Genomic DNA, 16,869 nt, shown 5'->3' with positions numbered 1-16,869 from the left:
TTACCCCCACGAATTAAAAGCTTTTTTAGCCTTCTAAGAAGTAAAATGAAAAGATACTTCTTGAATAGAACTATACTATTATTTGTTTAAAAATGAAGAATGTGAATTTATTTGTTTAAAGGGCAGTTTTAGACTGGTAATTGCAACTTGCAAGTGGGGGAGCTGGATGGATTATATCCTTGAAAATAGTTTATGAATTTCTTTGCATTATGGGTTTGTTTTCTTTTCTTTTTTTACACCATTACACTGTTTTTGTATCGAGCAACTTGCAGCCTTTTGCAAGGGGTGTCCTTTAGAGCTTCCACTGAGAGTTTTAGTTACTTTGTTTTCTCAACCCGGGTAGTGATTTCAGTTTCCACTCTATGGTATCTATTGAGAATTTTTTGTGTTTACCACTGGGGCTTGTGTGATTACATGTTATTCTTTTATTGAGGCAATCAGTAAAGTGGATTCTTGACCCTGTGGAAATGAATTTAGATGCAAAGGCTTGAAAAATGATAGAAGTGGCATTTGGATGGGCTGTGAGAGATGCTGATCATGAATAATGTGAGAGAATTTTAAAATAAACATACTTGGGGTTGGAGTTGAAAGAATGCCTTTTAGTCTCTCCTTCGTCCTTGCTTCTTGTGTAGGTTTGTGCACTCTTTAAATCATAATCGTGGGCAGTAGATTATTGTTGTAATATACAGGTTGTAAATGGCATTACATGAACAAGAATTGGTACGGGTCATTTGCTTTGGCGTTGTATAACTATTGTGGATATTTTGAAAACACTGATTTTTATTTTGATATTTTTAAGAGATTGATGCAATAATAAAATAATAATTAAAAACTTTATATATGGGTTTATGTTTGGTACAATCAATTGTACCTATAATCTACTTTGAATCTGATGATGCAAGTTGTTTTGACACAATCTAACCTCATAGATGTGTTTAGCATGCTCGATTTAGCAGAAATCAACTCTCAAATCATGTGTTTTTTATTAAAAAATATGCTTTTATAAGCCACATTTGGGGCAAAAAAATTATATTTGGGGCAAAAAACCAATTTGATATCCATATTCAGGTCAAAAATTTATATTCAGGGCAAAAATCCAATTAGTGATCTATATTTGGGGCAAAAATTCAATTCAAAATTCATATTTAGAGCAAAAATCAAATTTGAGATCCATATTTAATGCAAAAATTCATATTGAGGGCAAATATCCAATTGGTGATCCATATTTGGGGCAAAAATCCAATTCGAGATTCATATTCGGAGCAAAAATCCTTATTCGAGGCAAAAATTCAATTTGAGATCCATATTCGGGACAAAAATTCAATTCAAGATCCATATTCAGGGCAAAAATCCAATTCAAAATCCATGCAAAAATTTATATTTGGGGTAATCTAATTCCAGATCCATATTAAGGGCAACAATCTATGATTATTAGACAAAATTTCATAATTGAATTCATATATGAGCTAAAAACCATAATAAACTAGTGAAAACATGTAAAATGATCCAAGTTGTTTGCACATTGTCATCAAACATTTGAAACATAACATCTAAGTATAATCCAAACAAACATTGAACTTGGTACAGTTGTGATGAAAGGAACAATTTCATCATTTTTTATTCATTTTGTTCAACCATGGACAGGCCATCAAATATACCTTAAGGGGGCAGGGTTGGTCGCCTAATGCGAACTATGGTTCGAGGCATTTACGATACGAGGGTTACCTCCAAATAAGCCTGCATTTGAAAGGTATTAGCATCTCATCGTGTCGTTCAGTGAGCATTTTAAAGCAATAGGAATCGCCATGCTGGACCATCGAAGCTGTCAAGGACAATCCTGTAGACGAAATGCCTTCCATCACACTTGCCCAAGAACGCTGACCCCGAGAATGGGGTTGGCCTCGGGACTATGTGAGGCATCATATTTCTCTTCTTCTTCTGGGATGGGATGGAAATTTATTGCAGAACAGTCCATCGACACCTAAGTACATCGCCTATGGGGCTTTGTCTGTTTAACCTTGTTCAAGTTGTCTAGTCCATGTATAATTTTTTTTAAAGGCAAGCTGGGTTAGGCAGACCCCTCACAGTTATACAACTATACCATTGGGTTTTGCACCTACAACGTCCCAATACAAAGTGTCATGCGCTAGAAGACAAGCGAAGCCCCTGTTAGGTTGGCCAATGTATAATTATCATAGTGACAAAAGTTGAAAATGGCAAAATATCGGCGGTCAAAAACTTGGGAGATTTTGAAATTTTTCATAAATCTTGCATTTTTTTGTCAAAATCTGAGCAATAAAAAATATATAAAATATTTATGATAAGAAAATATAAATAAAATATATTTAAAAATAAAAATCTTGAGGATTTTCACGATAAAATATCTGTTAAAAATGTAAATCTCGCGATATTTGTCACGCTTTGAAAATCTCGCAAAAACTTGCCATTTTAAACTTTCAAGCAATTTCTCACTATTATCGCCAGATTTTTATTTGTCACAGAGATAATTACTACTATATTTCAAATGATAATTTGTTGCATTCCCCGCTTTTATGTTACTCTTTTATTAGGGAGGACATCTTAGCTATTTGCGATATAGTTTTGTTTTGTTTTTCTTTGAAAGACAAGATGAGGTTAGGCAAACCCCTATCACTTATACAACTATACCATTGGGTTTTAAACCTGCAACCTCCCAATACCAAGTGACGTGAAGTAGCTGCTCCTACAAGACAAGCGCCTGTTGGTAAAGTTTTGTTTTCTTTTGCAGTGGTTTTATTTGTTGAATTTCAGAATGCTCAAAATAGAAGATCAGTAATAAGTACTAATTATTGTATTGTATCGAGCTACTTGATTATGACGATGAGAGAGAGAGAGACCTTAGTTACATTCATTTGCTTAACTGCTTATGCACTTATCGTATGTATAAGAATTTTCAATTAAATATTTTTTACTGTAAGAATTTTTAATTTATTGTCCTTGTTATTCACAAGCACCTCTTGCTACAAACCAATACCTAAGCCCACAAAATCTCCTTTCATCTGATCTGGTAGGGGCAACTTGTAAAAAGTTGAAAAGATGTCATGAGTTAGAAACCACATGTTTAAGTTGTCGCCTAAGAAAATCAAGTACCATGAAAAAATCAGGTGCTATATAATTAATATAATTTTTGGCCTACAAAAATCAGGCGTCATGAAGGTTGTCGATTGGAAAAACAGGTGCTTGAATTTTCAATCAACAAGAAGGCAAAAGTGTCAAGTAAACAGTAAATTGTGACTATGTTTATTGTATTATCTAGCTTGAGTTAGCCAATGGTATCACCAATAATAGAAATAAGGGCCATCTAAGTCATTACCTTAAAAAAAAAAAAACAATTATGAATGAAAGGACGAGAGAAGACAACCTATGGCTATCCTTTCATGTCTATACATCCTCGAGATACAAAAAAAAGAAAGGAAAAAACTCGAGCAACTCAATCGTATTGACCAAGTTTGCTACTTTCGATATAAAAGTATAAAGTCTCCAACACTCGATCAATCACTCAGGTCCCTAAACTTGGAACTTTGAAATCTTCATGTATTGTTTTTCAACGTAGAATAGTATTCTGGTTTTCTAAATATGATGTTATTTTTTATATGTATTAATATATTAATCCACATTACTGTCGACCTTATTTGCCACACTGAAGTCGCACTAAAGTGTCACTTATGAGCAAGTTTAGTCCAGTTAGTAACAAAATTTAAAGGTGCACAGTGTTGTCCCATCAAGAGTCAATACCGAAATCACAGGCAGTGACATTTGAAATGGTTCGGGTCCAAGTATATCCGAATTTGGATCCCAAATCATGTTGGAGATCTCCCAACTACATCCGGCATAGTTGGATCCGACCCACTCTTCTTTTAACTTATTAATACTTCTGAATCTGATTTGTATCTCTAATCCGATTCGATGCCCATGTAGAAAACCACTTATTAGATCTAATGTAACCATCTATCGGACTCGGATCTAGAGGGTCCACCCCAAATCCAACTTAACGTATTTATTGGACCGAATCCGTAGTACAATTTGCAGCACCCAACCCCTTCTTTTAACAACGGTGAACCGAGAGCCTTCTCAGTATAAAAAAAACTCTTTAGGGTTTTCGCCATCTAGGGTTTTCCCTCTCTCTCTCTCTCTGTGCATGATTTTAATTAGATCGCCTGGTGAGTCCTCGAATCTCAAATTTTGGCTTCAAAATTTCCTTTTTCTTCGTGTATTTGAGTTGTTCTTTTCTCGTTATTGCATGATTTTCATTCTGTATGCGTCTCATTATCCGCAGGAATTCATTTCATCCCTCTTTCTCCGTTTTGATTGTTTTACTTTGATGTTTTTTCTCATTGAAAAAAAAAAGCTCATTTTGATTACTTCTGTAGTGTTTTTCTCATCGATTTTATTAGTGGGTATCTTTTCCTTTTTTTTCTTTTAATGTGTGGATTTAGTAGTTTTTATTATCTTTAGTAGTTTGATCGGCTAATTTTCGGCGTTAATTTGGACGTTCGTTTTGTTATAGAGCGATCCTTAATCGGTTCTTATCGTTTTGGTTTTCTAGGGTTTGGAGGTTTCTCATGGATGAGTTGATTAGTTTCTTGATTGGTGCCGAGGGTTTCGGTCACGTTGGATTGTCCATGAGAAGTGGAATTAGGGTTAGGGTTTGGGATTTTGGTTTCTCTGTGTAGCTTGATTTGTAGTGGTGGTGGTGGTGGTGGTGGACGACGGGGAAATGGTGGGGGATGAGGCTAATTCGGACAGTTCACGGGGGCAGTTTCAGGTTTCCAGTGGCCAGAAGTCGTTCTGGCGGTCGGCCTCCTGGTCAGCTCGATCGATGCCTCCTCCAATCCCGTGCGACAATGGGAAACCCCAAACCGATATGTTCGACCCAGAGAAACCGGCCAACCCGTTCCGGGGATTCCCCGTTCCCCTTACGCCTAGGTCCCAGCAGAATTTGAAGGCTCGTTCATGCTTGCCGCCTCTTCAGCCACTGGAGATCAGTCGCCGGAGCTTGGATGAGTGGCCGAAACCAGGGTCAGATGATACAGGGGATTGGCTTCAGCCTCCCACTCCGGGGGCTAAGAAAGAAATTGGTAAGCCCAGTGAAGGATTGACACTTGATTTGGGTCCCATCGAGAAGAGTTTGGTTTCATCAGGAACAAGTTTCAGGAGGGAGAGAATTGCCTGCTTTGATAAGGAATGTTCAAAAGTGGCGGATCATATCTACCTTGGCGGAGATTCAGTTGCGAAGAATCGGGAAATTCTGAGGCAACACGGTATCACCCATGTCCTCAATTGCGTTGGTTTTGTTTGCCCAGAGTACTTCAAGAGTGATCTTGTCTACAAGACTCTATGGTTACACGATAGCCCGTCAGAAGATATCACAAGTATACTTTATGATGTATTTGACTACTTTGAAGATGTGAGGGAGCAAGGCGGGAGGGTTCTTGTTCATTGCTGTCAAGGAGTTTCACGCTCTACATCGTTGGTAATTGCTTACCTTATGTGGAGGGAAGGTCAGAGCTTCGATGATGCATTTCAGTATGTAAAGGCTGCTAGAGGGATCACAAACCCAAATATGGGTTTTGCATGTCAGTTGTTGCAGTGCCAAAAGAGAGTCCATGCTGTTCCTTTGAGCCCAAGTTCGATAGTTAGGATGTATAGGATAGCGCCACATTCACCATATGACCCTTTGCATCTTGTTCCAAAGTTGTTGAGTGAACCTTCTGCAGCAGCTTTAGATTCTAGAGGTGCTTTTATTGTCAATATACCTTCAGCAATTTATGTTTGGATTGGGAAGAAATGTGAATCGGTCATGGCAAGGGATGCCAAAGCAGCTGCATGTCAGGTTGTTCGGTATGAACGAGCTCAGGGTCCTGTGGTCGCAATTGAAGAAGGTGATGAACCAGCCGAGTTTTGGGATGCTTTCTCAAAAATCCTTCTTTGTGGTGAAAGCTCGGATACTACAATGGAGGTTAGGAAGGAGCATGTAGAACTGGCGACTAACATCCCAGTAGTTTTGAAGATAGTTGATTCATACAACTTAGATTTTGAGATTTTTCATAGAGCCCTTACAGGAGGTGTTGTGCCTCCATTTTCATCATCATCTGGCACTGGACTTGAGACTCACCTTCCAGCCCGAGAAAATGGTTGGAGCATATTGAGGCGAAAATTTGTTTGTGGCAATGTAAAAGAGTGGATGTCGGCTTCAGGAGTATCGCCATCCAATATACATTCAAGCTCGGTGTCTGTGAAGGATGCTGATACTTTAGTAAACAAGACTCAGCTTTTGTCTTCAGACAAATTTTCATCACTGCCATCATCATCATCATCATCATCATCAACAACTTCGTCGTCGACCCTTAATCTTTTCTCTGATTCACTTGCTTCTGATATAAACCGTGATTTCAGATTTAGTTCGGAATCTCCTTTCTCACCTTCATGTTCTGCCAACTCATCAGCTTCATCACCTGCATCATGGATTTGGCCCAGCGTCTCAGTTCCATCATCTGAGCACCGTTACCCTGTGTGTAGTGACAATGAACAATTCAGCAATGAAAAATTTTCAAAGCTTTGTGGTCGCATATCAAGTTCACATTCTAAAGGATCTTCCTCTTCTCTTGCTCATCGTAGAGGAAATATGTCACCATCACTTGTGTTACCCACTTTCTCTGGTGATTCCAGAATGCTAGAAAATGCTTGTTCTTCTGCTTGTACAAGTATGTCAGTGGGTATGATGATGGAAAGTAATAAGCATAATGGAGGCCAACTTTCAGATTCCAAGCTGCATGATTCAAATGAAGACAGAGAATCAAGTGTAAAATATCAAAGGTATATGTGCTTAGGAGATTTAGGATCAGAAGGCTTGTGTCACAAGATTGATTGTTTAACCAGTAGTGGCTGCCATGCTGCCCAAGAATCATCTGGTAGTACTGCATCCAACATTAAATGCTTACAAGCTGCAGATTCATTGCATCCTATTGTATACCAGTGGCCACATGCAAAGCAGATTGATCCACATGGTCTGGAGACTCTGGATGGAGTTGATTCCAAAGGAGTTCTACTTGTCCTAACACCAGTCACTGATTCTCTAGGCATTAAGAAAGTTAAAGCCCTGACCTTGTGGATAGGAAGTCAGTGGAAGCATGATGATAGACGGTTATGTAGTGATAGAGACAAACATGAAACTGAAAACATTGATTGGAATCAAGTTGTCATTGAGTTTGTGACAGTGATGGGGCTGCCGACCGATATCCTTGTTCAGGTATGTGCAGCCTTCTGTCTTCTTACTTCATACACACTGATTTCCCGATCTTATAATGTCTTCCATTCTTTTAAGATTTGTATGTGCAAGACCTGCTTTTACTTGCTTTAATAATTGTCTACTGACATGATTGGTATGATTGTGAAGAAACTGTGTTGCTCTTCATGAATGTCATATAATTACTCTTTTTTGCACTCATGTATTCCTCTGCTGTTGAAATGAGGAAAGTCTTGGAGTTAGTCATCTAGAATTATGCTGCTGTTGCATGTGCTGTTAGGTTTATCACAATATGGTATTTTTTATATTTATTTGCTTGCAAAAGCCATTTGTTATTTATTCTCATAAGATCAAGTTGTTACAGTATTAGTCACTGTTAGGCGAATGGACGGTCGGTGCAAGTGACATTCCAATTTCATGAACTGATTACTAGGTTAAACATTAGGTGAGGTTTGTGGTTGTCTAACGTGCTACATTAACCTACTTGTTAAGTTGTTATTGATGTTTTAAACTTTCTCATGAGTAATTCAGCAATGCATAGTGAAAATGTATCCGAAATTCAGTCTGCCTTTTTGTGCTGAACAACTTCATGAAGATGGAACATCTTCTATATCACAATGTTTCAGAAGATGTCTGTGTTTGAAGTGAATATTAGGATATCCTGTTTGGAGAATAAACCAAGTGCTACTTCTATTACTGTTAAACATTATGAGAGAAGTTTGTCAAAGTATCTCAGTTCAAAAGCAAATCCTAGCTTATCCCAAAAGAAAGGAATAGCCAGTGAAAGTGCATATCATAGTCTGATCTAGGTGGAAAGTACTATTGAAAGTTGGTGCGATGGGGGAATTTTAGTCATTTCACATAATCTAAACTTATGAGAGTGAAAAGGGACAAAATCACAAGAATACTTGTAAAAAAAATTAATAACGGGTATTTTTTGGAGCTCGTTCCATCCATGTATGCATATCAAGGTTGCCAAGCTAGGAAGCGGAAGCGAGAAACGATCTAGGAAGCGGAAGCGAGAAACGATCTATGAAGCGGAAGCGAGAAGCGAGGCGTTTTAGAATTTATAGGAAGCGGGAAGCAAAATATCAATTTGAAAGTGAAATAAGAATAAAAAATGAAGCAATATGGTGACTAAATAGGAATCAAACAAGAAACAAATAAAAACTGAAATAAAAATGATTGTTCTTATATTTCATGATTGTCAGTTAAAATTTAACAATGATGGTTACCAATTTAGAGAAAGTACATAGGAAGTGAGTGAAAGAGTGAGCGGAAATACATGAAAAACATGAAAAGAAACGTGAGGAAAGCATATAGAAAGCATAGACCATGTGTGGGGGAAGCATGGAAGAAGTGTGGGGGATCTCAATTCCCATGAAGTTTCGAAAGCAACGAGTATCGTGCTTCCAAAGCGAGTTTTCGGGAAGCACGCTTCCCACCTACCTAAGAAGCTTTCGGTAACTCTGAAGCATATCCACGTCGAAGAATTAAAGCTTGTCACTTTGTCCGGTCTTCTTGGTTCTCGAGTGGGGCTTGTTTTTTTCTTTTTTCCCATTTTTTTTAATAACAACCAGTGAGGGATTTTGTTTTTTGGATTTTTTGGATAATGAGTTCTAGGAGATCCTTTGCGTGATCTTGCTCCATTACCTTTGAACATGGTCTTCAGACCATCGATTAAGGGGGCTCACTGTACCTTTGCACAAATGTTTTGTGATGCAAATACGTTTCTCCCATGCCCCCTATCAAGTTAGTGCTCAAGATCGCCAAAAATGTGTGAAGGCCTAAAAGGACTCAAATTGAGATGCTAAATGTAAACTCCTAGTAATCTGCCTGAGGTGTTCAAGGAGAAGGACCTCAAGATGTGCTTAGTCTGCAGTTGTAATCTCCATTTTGTTGGCTCTTTACCTATGGGATGAATGAGCATCATCTATTGTAATCACCATCTCATCCCTAGTGATATCTCATCACTTAGAATCTTTGATGTAATTCATTAATATAATGAGAATGTTTGCCTTCTCAAAAAAGAGTTCCAGGGGAGCGACACGTTACCAAAATAGGCATACCGCTTGCTTCCTAGACATTGGATTCTTTGTAGTTTTGTCTTTTAACCTTTCAGAGCCCATCGAGCCTGACATAGCCCAACCCAACTTAGACCCACGCAATGAACCAACCTGAATCAAGACATTACAAACATAGATTTTGTGCATGGTCTATAAGAAAAACTGAATTGGTGTAAGAATTTTATGGTCTTCTCAATCCCCTTTGCTTATGAATGAAGGAAATTGCCCTACTACGTATTGTTATTGTTATAAAAAGAGAGTATCTATGCTATAGGCTTTTTTTATTCATCTTTAGTGTTATCCATCTACTGAACTCACTTTCTTGGTGGTGGTTTTGTGTCAACAATTATACAAAATCAACTGTTATCTGTGTCAGTTTCTTACATGTGTTTTCGGGCAGGTGGTTAAGGAAGAAGACCGGCCTGAAGGTTTTTTACATTGGTTGAATTCCTTGGTTCAGAGGACTAATTAAGAGCAAGTCTCCACTGTATTCTTCATCTAAGTATTATTGCGTTGCAAGTCCCCTTTCGACTTGTACTGTTGAGGAACGTTGCTGATATAAGTCAGCAGAGTCTGGCATTATTTCTTGATTCTTTCAAGGATTTCGTTTATCTTCAACTTCTACTGTTTACCATTAGCTGCTTGGAGATGATGAAAACTGCCAGGTTTGTGTTTTACCACCAAAAAAGCATTTTCTAGATGAAGAAACTTTGTAAGCCATTGCCATAACTTCGCATCATAGCTATATCTCAAATTTGCCAAGGACCAACTTATGGTAGCAGGCTGAAAGTACGAACTCTCATCACAATTAGCATGAAGGCTCTGAAAAGATGAAAATTTGCCTCCCCTTTTATCTTCTCACTGCCTGTTTGGTGGAAGATGATGCCTCCAGCACTTTAGAGGAGGCAGCCATTGAAGCTGGTTATGGGCTATCACAATGAATCCGTGGATATATTTTTTTGCTGTTTTTGTTGTTTAGTTGAGCAAGTTCAGCCATCCCACGTTTGCAGAATACCTGTGATGTCCTTACATCTAAAGTAGGTTGTTGGAGCTGTTTGCCATCGTTTGCAGGGTTGTTCAGGGAGCTGCCACTGCATTGCACAAGAAGGGGACTGTAAATTTTCTTCTCCATGGATGTTAGATCTCTCTTTTTGTACATTCACTCAAAATAATAGTAGATCCTTGTGGGGGGGTGGGTGGGTGGGTGGGACGGGGGCTCTATCAGACTTTTAGTGTTGAGATATCTTTTTTGTCTGTAGTATCCTGTCATGCTCTGTGCGGCCTAAGAAGCATGTGCATAAGTGCATTGTCCATTTAGATATTCGATGGTATATTCTTCCGGGTGTTTACTCTCCATGAAACGGGTTGACCTGCACAGTTTGCTTGTGTGTGGAGAGAGAGAGAGAGAGAGAGAGACGGGCAGGGCAACCCACATTCGATGCAACCGACGATGCCCCCCAACTACTTGATGGCTCGACCACCGTTAGTATGGAGTAAAGTGACCCTCAGGCTCAGCTCCTCCCTTCATCTTCACGAGGGAAATTTCTATTTTACCGCCTTACCTATGATAAATTTAGGTTTAACCTCTCAGGTTTCAAAAGTTTTCAAATAACCACCTACCTTTTCAACGTATTGCTCGCATGACTGCCCATGTCACTTTTTTATTACCAAAATTATTTATTTGGCCTTAATTACATTATAACTACAAAAAGTAACTTTGGATGTCAGCTCCTTGCTTTGCTCGTGCCGAAGTAAGAGGAGCAATGTTGTCAATATGGGTATCGGTCCTGTATCGTTTGGCCAACGATTCAGGTGAATCGGGCTGATACAAATATTCAAGTGAATCGTTTTGAGTTAGGCCAAAAACTAAATAAAAGATATTGTGTCAATCAGAACGTGGCACGTGTCAATTCAGTTAAAATTATATTAAAAGATTAAATATTTTTTTACATTTATTTAAAAATTAGCTGATTCAAGAGTGACAATGCTCGATTTTCTTTGTCAATGCGATACGTTTCAATCGATATTCACCGATACTGACAACATTTGCATGGAGTGCGCCACGCGACGTGTTTTACACTATTGTAAGTATGGCAACACCGCTGCCGGTGCTGTTGGATGGGGGACGAGCTGCCAGAGTGGAAGACAAAGCATGAAGAGAGAGTCGGGTCGGGGATGTTGGAGTGGGAGAGGCGTGGGTCGGATTTAGGTGTACCCACCCTGACCCGAACCTCTTACTGGGAAAATTCGGGGTTAGTGTGAGCACGTGGCCACCCTGAGGTCTCAATGTGACTTCATCCCTGATTCCAACCATGGTATTTGGGACGTCGTTAATCCCATGGATGAATGGCATCAAGGCAACTTTTGATGGGTTACCATCGGAGGTCGCTCTGACCTCATAAGTGCTCGTCTGACCCACCCGACGTGCTAACCAAAGCATCCGTGCCAGTTTCTGGCGGCTATGCTTTGACGACATGAACACTATCACACTGACGCCATCTGGATACGTATCAATTCATTTTAATATTTGCGATAGTTTTTGCTTGTTTAATTATAGGGATTTTAGTAAAAAAACGTGTTTGTATATATGAAAGTGTGTAAAACTTTGTTTTTATTAATTAAAAATTTTCAGAAAATCGTCCTTGTACCTTGTTTTTCATGAAGATATTACGTTACTGAAGGTAAGGGTGAAGGCTGTCGAGAAGTTAATGCGGGGATTAGACTCATCTAACCGGGCATTTAGGCAAAACTTACATAATTTTTTTTCTATTGACAAATTAGGGATCTTAATCGGAATTCCCATGAAACATATACTGAAATTTTGTCCCGGACCTAGAGTTTGGTATGAAAAATCGCAAACCATATCAGAATCATCGGATCCTTTAAATCCGACATGAATTCTTAATCGGAATTCTTCATCACCAAACGTGCTACGTGTCAATCCAGTTCAAGTCCAACCCCTTGGCACCTCAAATTGTGAACTCAGGGCAAGTATCACGTTGTACCCATATCTTGGTGACATGGCTCCATGTGATGCCTGAAAATTTCCCGTATCCAAAATGAATGATCCATTTTTTTCCCTGTGGGATTATAAAAGATGTTAAGTCTAACACAGCTGTCCATACTATCCTTAACATGTGTTGTGAGTGTCTTGAATTTTGGACAAAAAATGACTGTATTGTATGGCAAAAATAACGTGTTTCTCAAAAATGTTGTATAATTTTCATTATTCTTTTCATGTTCAAAATCGCCAATATCTAATTTTTAAGTCTTTTTTACCCTTCGCAAATGCAAACTTCTTAAATATATGTAAATTTTCTCTAAGTACGTGACTTTTTTTTGCAGAATTGTATTTGTTCTTAGATCTGTATTTCTTTGATGCAACATCGAAAACTTGTGTTTTTACAATCGTTGGAAAGCTGAGATACAAACCTTTAACTTTTTTGCTTTGATTCAAAATTGAAAACTCATCTAAGATTCTCATTTTTGAGTTCTAAAACAGGAATTGAAGCATACTTTGCAGACTAAAATAATTGAATAATCTATCTTGCAAAGGACATTTTGATTAAAAAAATAAAGGATTCTGGATAAAATACAGGAAAAAAAATAAAAAAACTAGACAGAAATATCTTTCCAACGACATATGAATCATTGGAAAACAATGGATGAGTATTGAGATAGATTCCGAACAACATTTTGAAAAAAGAAGATGAACATATGTGGTTGTGCCAAGCCCAATTATTCTATGTTATTTTTTAGCCACCTGCGCTGAAAATCCATAAAAACAATAAAAAGGACAAACAGATTGATGCTTTACCTTTCCAACACCACCATTATCGCCTTGATTTGATAAGCGATTTGGGAGAAACATGGTGTGAGTTTTATGAAAATGATTTTTTAAAATTGTATTTTTAATGAAAACTAAGTGAAAGTCGGACACCAAATCATAAAAACTGGCTCGCACGAGTGGTGGAGTCCAGGTCGATCTCAGGGAACGAGAAATATACTTTGTATTCCATAAATAACTATTATTTATTGTCAAAAATTTAAATTAATTAATTAAGTAAATAAGGAGAGAGAGTAGCCCTTTGCGGAGGACTTTAAACAATAAAATAAATGGCCTTATTATAAACCCAATTAATTGAATTGAATAAAATAAAACCTAATTTAAAATAAAGAGGAAAAGTCTTTAGTGCTTGAGTCTTTAGTCCCCATGAGGTTCTTTTGCTTTTCTTATCTGCATATCACTTTGTGGTCCTTCTGAGGGGCTCCCTGAAAGGCCTTTTGTGGGAACCTTTTAGAGACCTCAGAGGGCTCTTTGGGGTACGAAAAGAGGCTCACTGTATGTTCGATCGCTTTTCTGCAATAATAAAAAATATAAAACACAACAGAATGAATAGAACTAAAAAAAAAATTAATAATTAATGAACTAAAAATTCAGCGAAACAAATATTAAAACTAACTAACTACAAATTCACTATAAGACAAAATAGCATAACAAACTAACAAACCTTGTAAAAAATTAGAAACTAATTTATGACAATTATTAACAACTTAACAAAATTACAAGAATCAAGAATTTACTAACTACTTTAATATTAATAACTAAATAAAAACAAGAAAATCGTACACTATGAATTAAAATTATCTTAACTAACTAAATGGCAACATGAAATAACAACTAACTAATTATTAACAAACATTACAAAAGCTACTAACTATTTATAAAGAAAGAAATAACTGGTTGTGCAAGAACTCAAGAATTACTAACCAAGAAACTATAACATCTAAACAAATAAATAAACTATAAGACCAGAATGCAAACTAAAAAAAATATGTTTATAAACCGACCTACATGCAAGACCCACTTATCTCTCTCTTTTTTTTTCTTTTCTTTTAAACGTTATTATACACATAGTGCCGTCCGAGTTATGTGCTAGACCTGTGTGGGCTGAGTTCGGTTGATCCGAATCTGAGTTCTCACTAACACACAGTTCAGCTTAACCTTGTGATCTAGTTCCAATGGCTCGGTTTGGGTGTTCCGGTTCTAGCCGACTAGCATGATCTTACTAGACACGATGGGTTGCTCAATGATCCTAATCATATCTGTCAAGAATAACAGATCTGATCAAGATTCGCTCCGCGTATTTGCAAAAAAAAACAGCTAATATTAAAAACTAAAACACCAAAGAAAAAAAATGACTAACTAGATGTTATCTTAATATGAATCTTATTTGAATCTATATGTGCTTAATGAACAATGAATCATGCTATGTATTATGTAATGCTAAAATGGACTCGATGCATTTAACTAAATTGAATTCTAACTAAATATGTAAAAATAAAGAAGAAAGGGAGAAGAGACTTACTGAATGGCTCACCTCCGACAAACGGGTTGAGAAGAAGAGCGACCTCTTCACGATATGTATTTGTCACGCTGCACCCCATGATGGAAAAAGAAGAAGAAGACACCAACGAGAAAAAAATAGAGGAGAGAAAGAAAAAGAAGAAAAGTAGAAGAAAGAAGAAGAAGAAGAAGGAAAGAAGAAATCGGCCAGTAGAGAGAGGAAAAAGAGAGAGAGAAGAAGAAGAGGAGAGGAGAGAGAGAGAGAAAGGGGGCATGATTCTCAAGGTGGGAGATGCCCCCCTACATCTCAAAACTTCCTATTTATAATGTTTTAATTAGGTTTTGGAAAACCTTTTTCAAAAAGAGTCTGTATATTTTTCAAAAATTTCAAACAACTATATTTTCTGAAAGTATTTTTTAAAAACTTAATTAATTACTCAAAAAGACTCAAAAAGACTAAAAAAGGGATCAAATTGCTCAAATTATAATTTGATAAAAATCTTTGAAAAACCTTAGCAAACAAGCATTTTTAAGCAATTATTGCACATGATCATGCATGCAAATGTATGAATTTATGCATAAAAATTATGTATGATTAAAATGTTCTTTGAAAGATAGACTTTTCAACTTTATCGCATGATAATGCATCCATTCTTAATACATAAAATCATGTATTTTAGGATCTTTTATTGGTTTACATTCTATTCTTATTATAAGGCCCACGATATTTTTGAGATAATATAAAATACGTTGTGCTTTAGTGAATGGAATTTCTTGTATAATTGCAGAGAATTTTTCATAATTATATATATATATATATATATATATATATATATATATATATATATATATATATATATATACGAGGCCTTAAATCGTGTAAGTGAGATATACACAACAATTGAAGGCAAACCGTGACATATTTAATCCCAAGAATCTTAGATCAAATTCATAATATATATATTTAGTTTATCCCCGAATTTGGGACCGAAACGAGGAAAAAACCTCGTTATTTCATGTGAATTACTGAAAACATATATCGATAGAACGTGAGTCATAACAAAAGAAAATTTCGCAAGAGATGATTTTTTTTTGAGATGAGCTTTGAGAATTTAATTGTAATTGGGAATTTATAATAAGAATATGTCATGATATTTTAATTATAATTAATGACTTAAATAAAATAAAACATCTTTGAGCTAGGTCCGACTAGGGGAGGGTTGACCAAGCCCTTGGTCGACCACTTTTAGTGGAGTTGGATGACCCTAACCACGAAGACCAGCTGGGACAATGGCAATTTTGTAAAGGTTTGAGAAAGATAAAAAAGGAAGGGCCACAATTGGCCCTACCCATATGCGTGACCTCATGGTGATGCATGAGGCATAATCATGAGGGTGGGGCGCCCCTCCAAAGCCATTGCATGAGGCTGCGCCCCACGGGACACGATGGGTTGCTCAACGATCCTAATCATATCTGTCAAGAATAACAGATCTGATCAAGATTCGCTCTGCGTCTTTGCAAAAAAAAATAGCTAATATTAAAAACTAAAACACCAAAGAAAAAAATGACTAACTAGATGTTATCTTAATATGAATCCTATTCGAATCTATATGTGCTTAATGAACAATGAATCATGCTACGTATTATGTAATGCTAAAATGGACTCGATGCATTTAACTAAATTGAATTCTAACTAAATATGTAAAAATAAAGAAGGAAGGGGAAGAGACTTACCGAATGGCTCACCTCCGACAAACGGGTTGAGAAGAAGAGCGACCTCTTCACGATATGTGTTCGTCACGTTGCACCCCTTGATGGAAGAAGAAGACGAAGACGTCGACGAGAAAAAAATAGAGGAGAGAGAAAAAGAAGAAAAGTAGAAGAAAGAAGAAGAAGAAGAAGGAAAGAAGAAATCAGCCAGTAGAGAGAGGAAAAAGAGAGAGAGAAGAAGAAGAGGAGAGGAGAGAGAGAGAAAGGGGGCATGATTCTCAAGGTGGGAGATGCCCCCCTATATTTCAAAACTTCCTATTTATAATGTTTTAATTAGGTTTTGGAAAACCTTTTTCAAAAAGAGTCCGTATATTTTTCAAAACTTTCAAACAACTATATTTTCTGAAAGTATTTTTCAAAAACTTAATTAATTACTCAAAAAGACTCAAAAAGGGATCAAA

The 16,869-nt window shown here is 37.0% G+C and overlaps 1 protein-coding gene across 2 annotated transcripts; it reads left to right on the top strand.

Annotated features, from left to right (window-relative positions):
* The first annotated feature begins 4,086 nt into the window (after positions 1-4,086).
* Positions 4,087-10,507, top strand: LOC149849046 (protein-tyrosine-phosphatase MKP1-like). Of its 2 annotated transcripts, XM_090013256.1 has the most exons (3): positions 4,087-4,199; positions 4,586-7,288; positions 9,752-10,507. In XM_090013256.1, the coding sequence occupies exons 2-3, from the start codon at positions 4,757-4,759 to the stop codon at positions 9,821-9,823; spliced, it is 2,604 nt and encodes an 867-aa protein (XP_089869382.1). In that variant the 5' UTR covers positions 4,087-4,199; positions 4,586-4,756; the 3' UTR covers positions 9,824-10,507. The 2 variants fall into 2 exon arrangements, with proteins under 2 accessions (XP_089869382.1, XP_089869377.1); XM_090013251.1 differs by lacking the exon at positions 9,752-10,507 and having other exon boundaries at positions 4,586-7,521.
* Positions 10,508-16,869: the final 6,362 nt, after the last annotated feature.

Source organism: Nuphar pumila, chromosome 1 (genome assembly GCF_984573655.1).
Source record: "Nuphar pumila chromosome 1, dmNupPumi1.hap1.1, whole genome shotgun sequence".
Lineage (NCBI taxonomy): Eukaryota > Viridiplantae > Streptophyta > Magnoliopsida > Nymphaeales > Nymphaeaceae > Nuphar > Nuphar pumila.
Note: the sequence above shows the minus strand (reverse complement) of the source record. Positions and strands in the feature narration are given on the sequence as shown.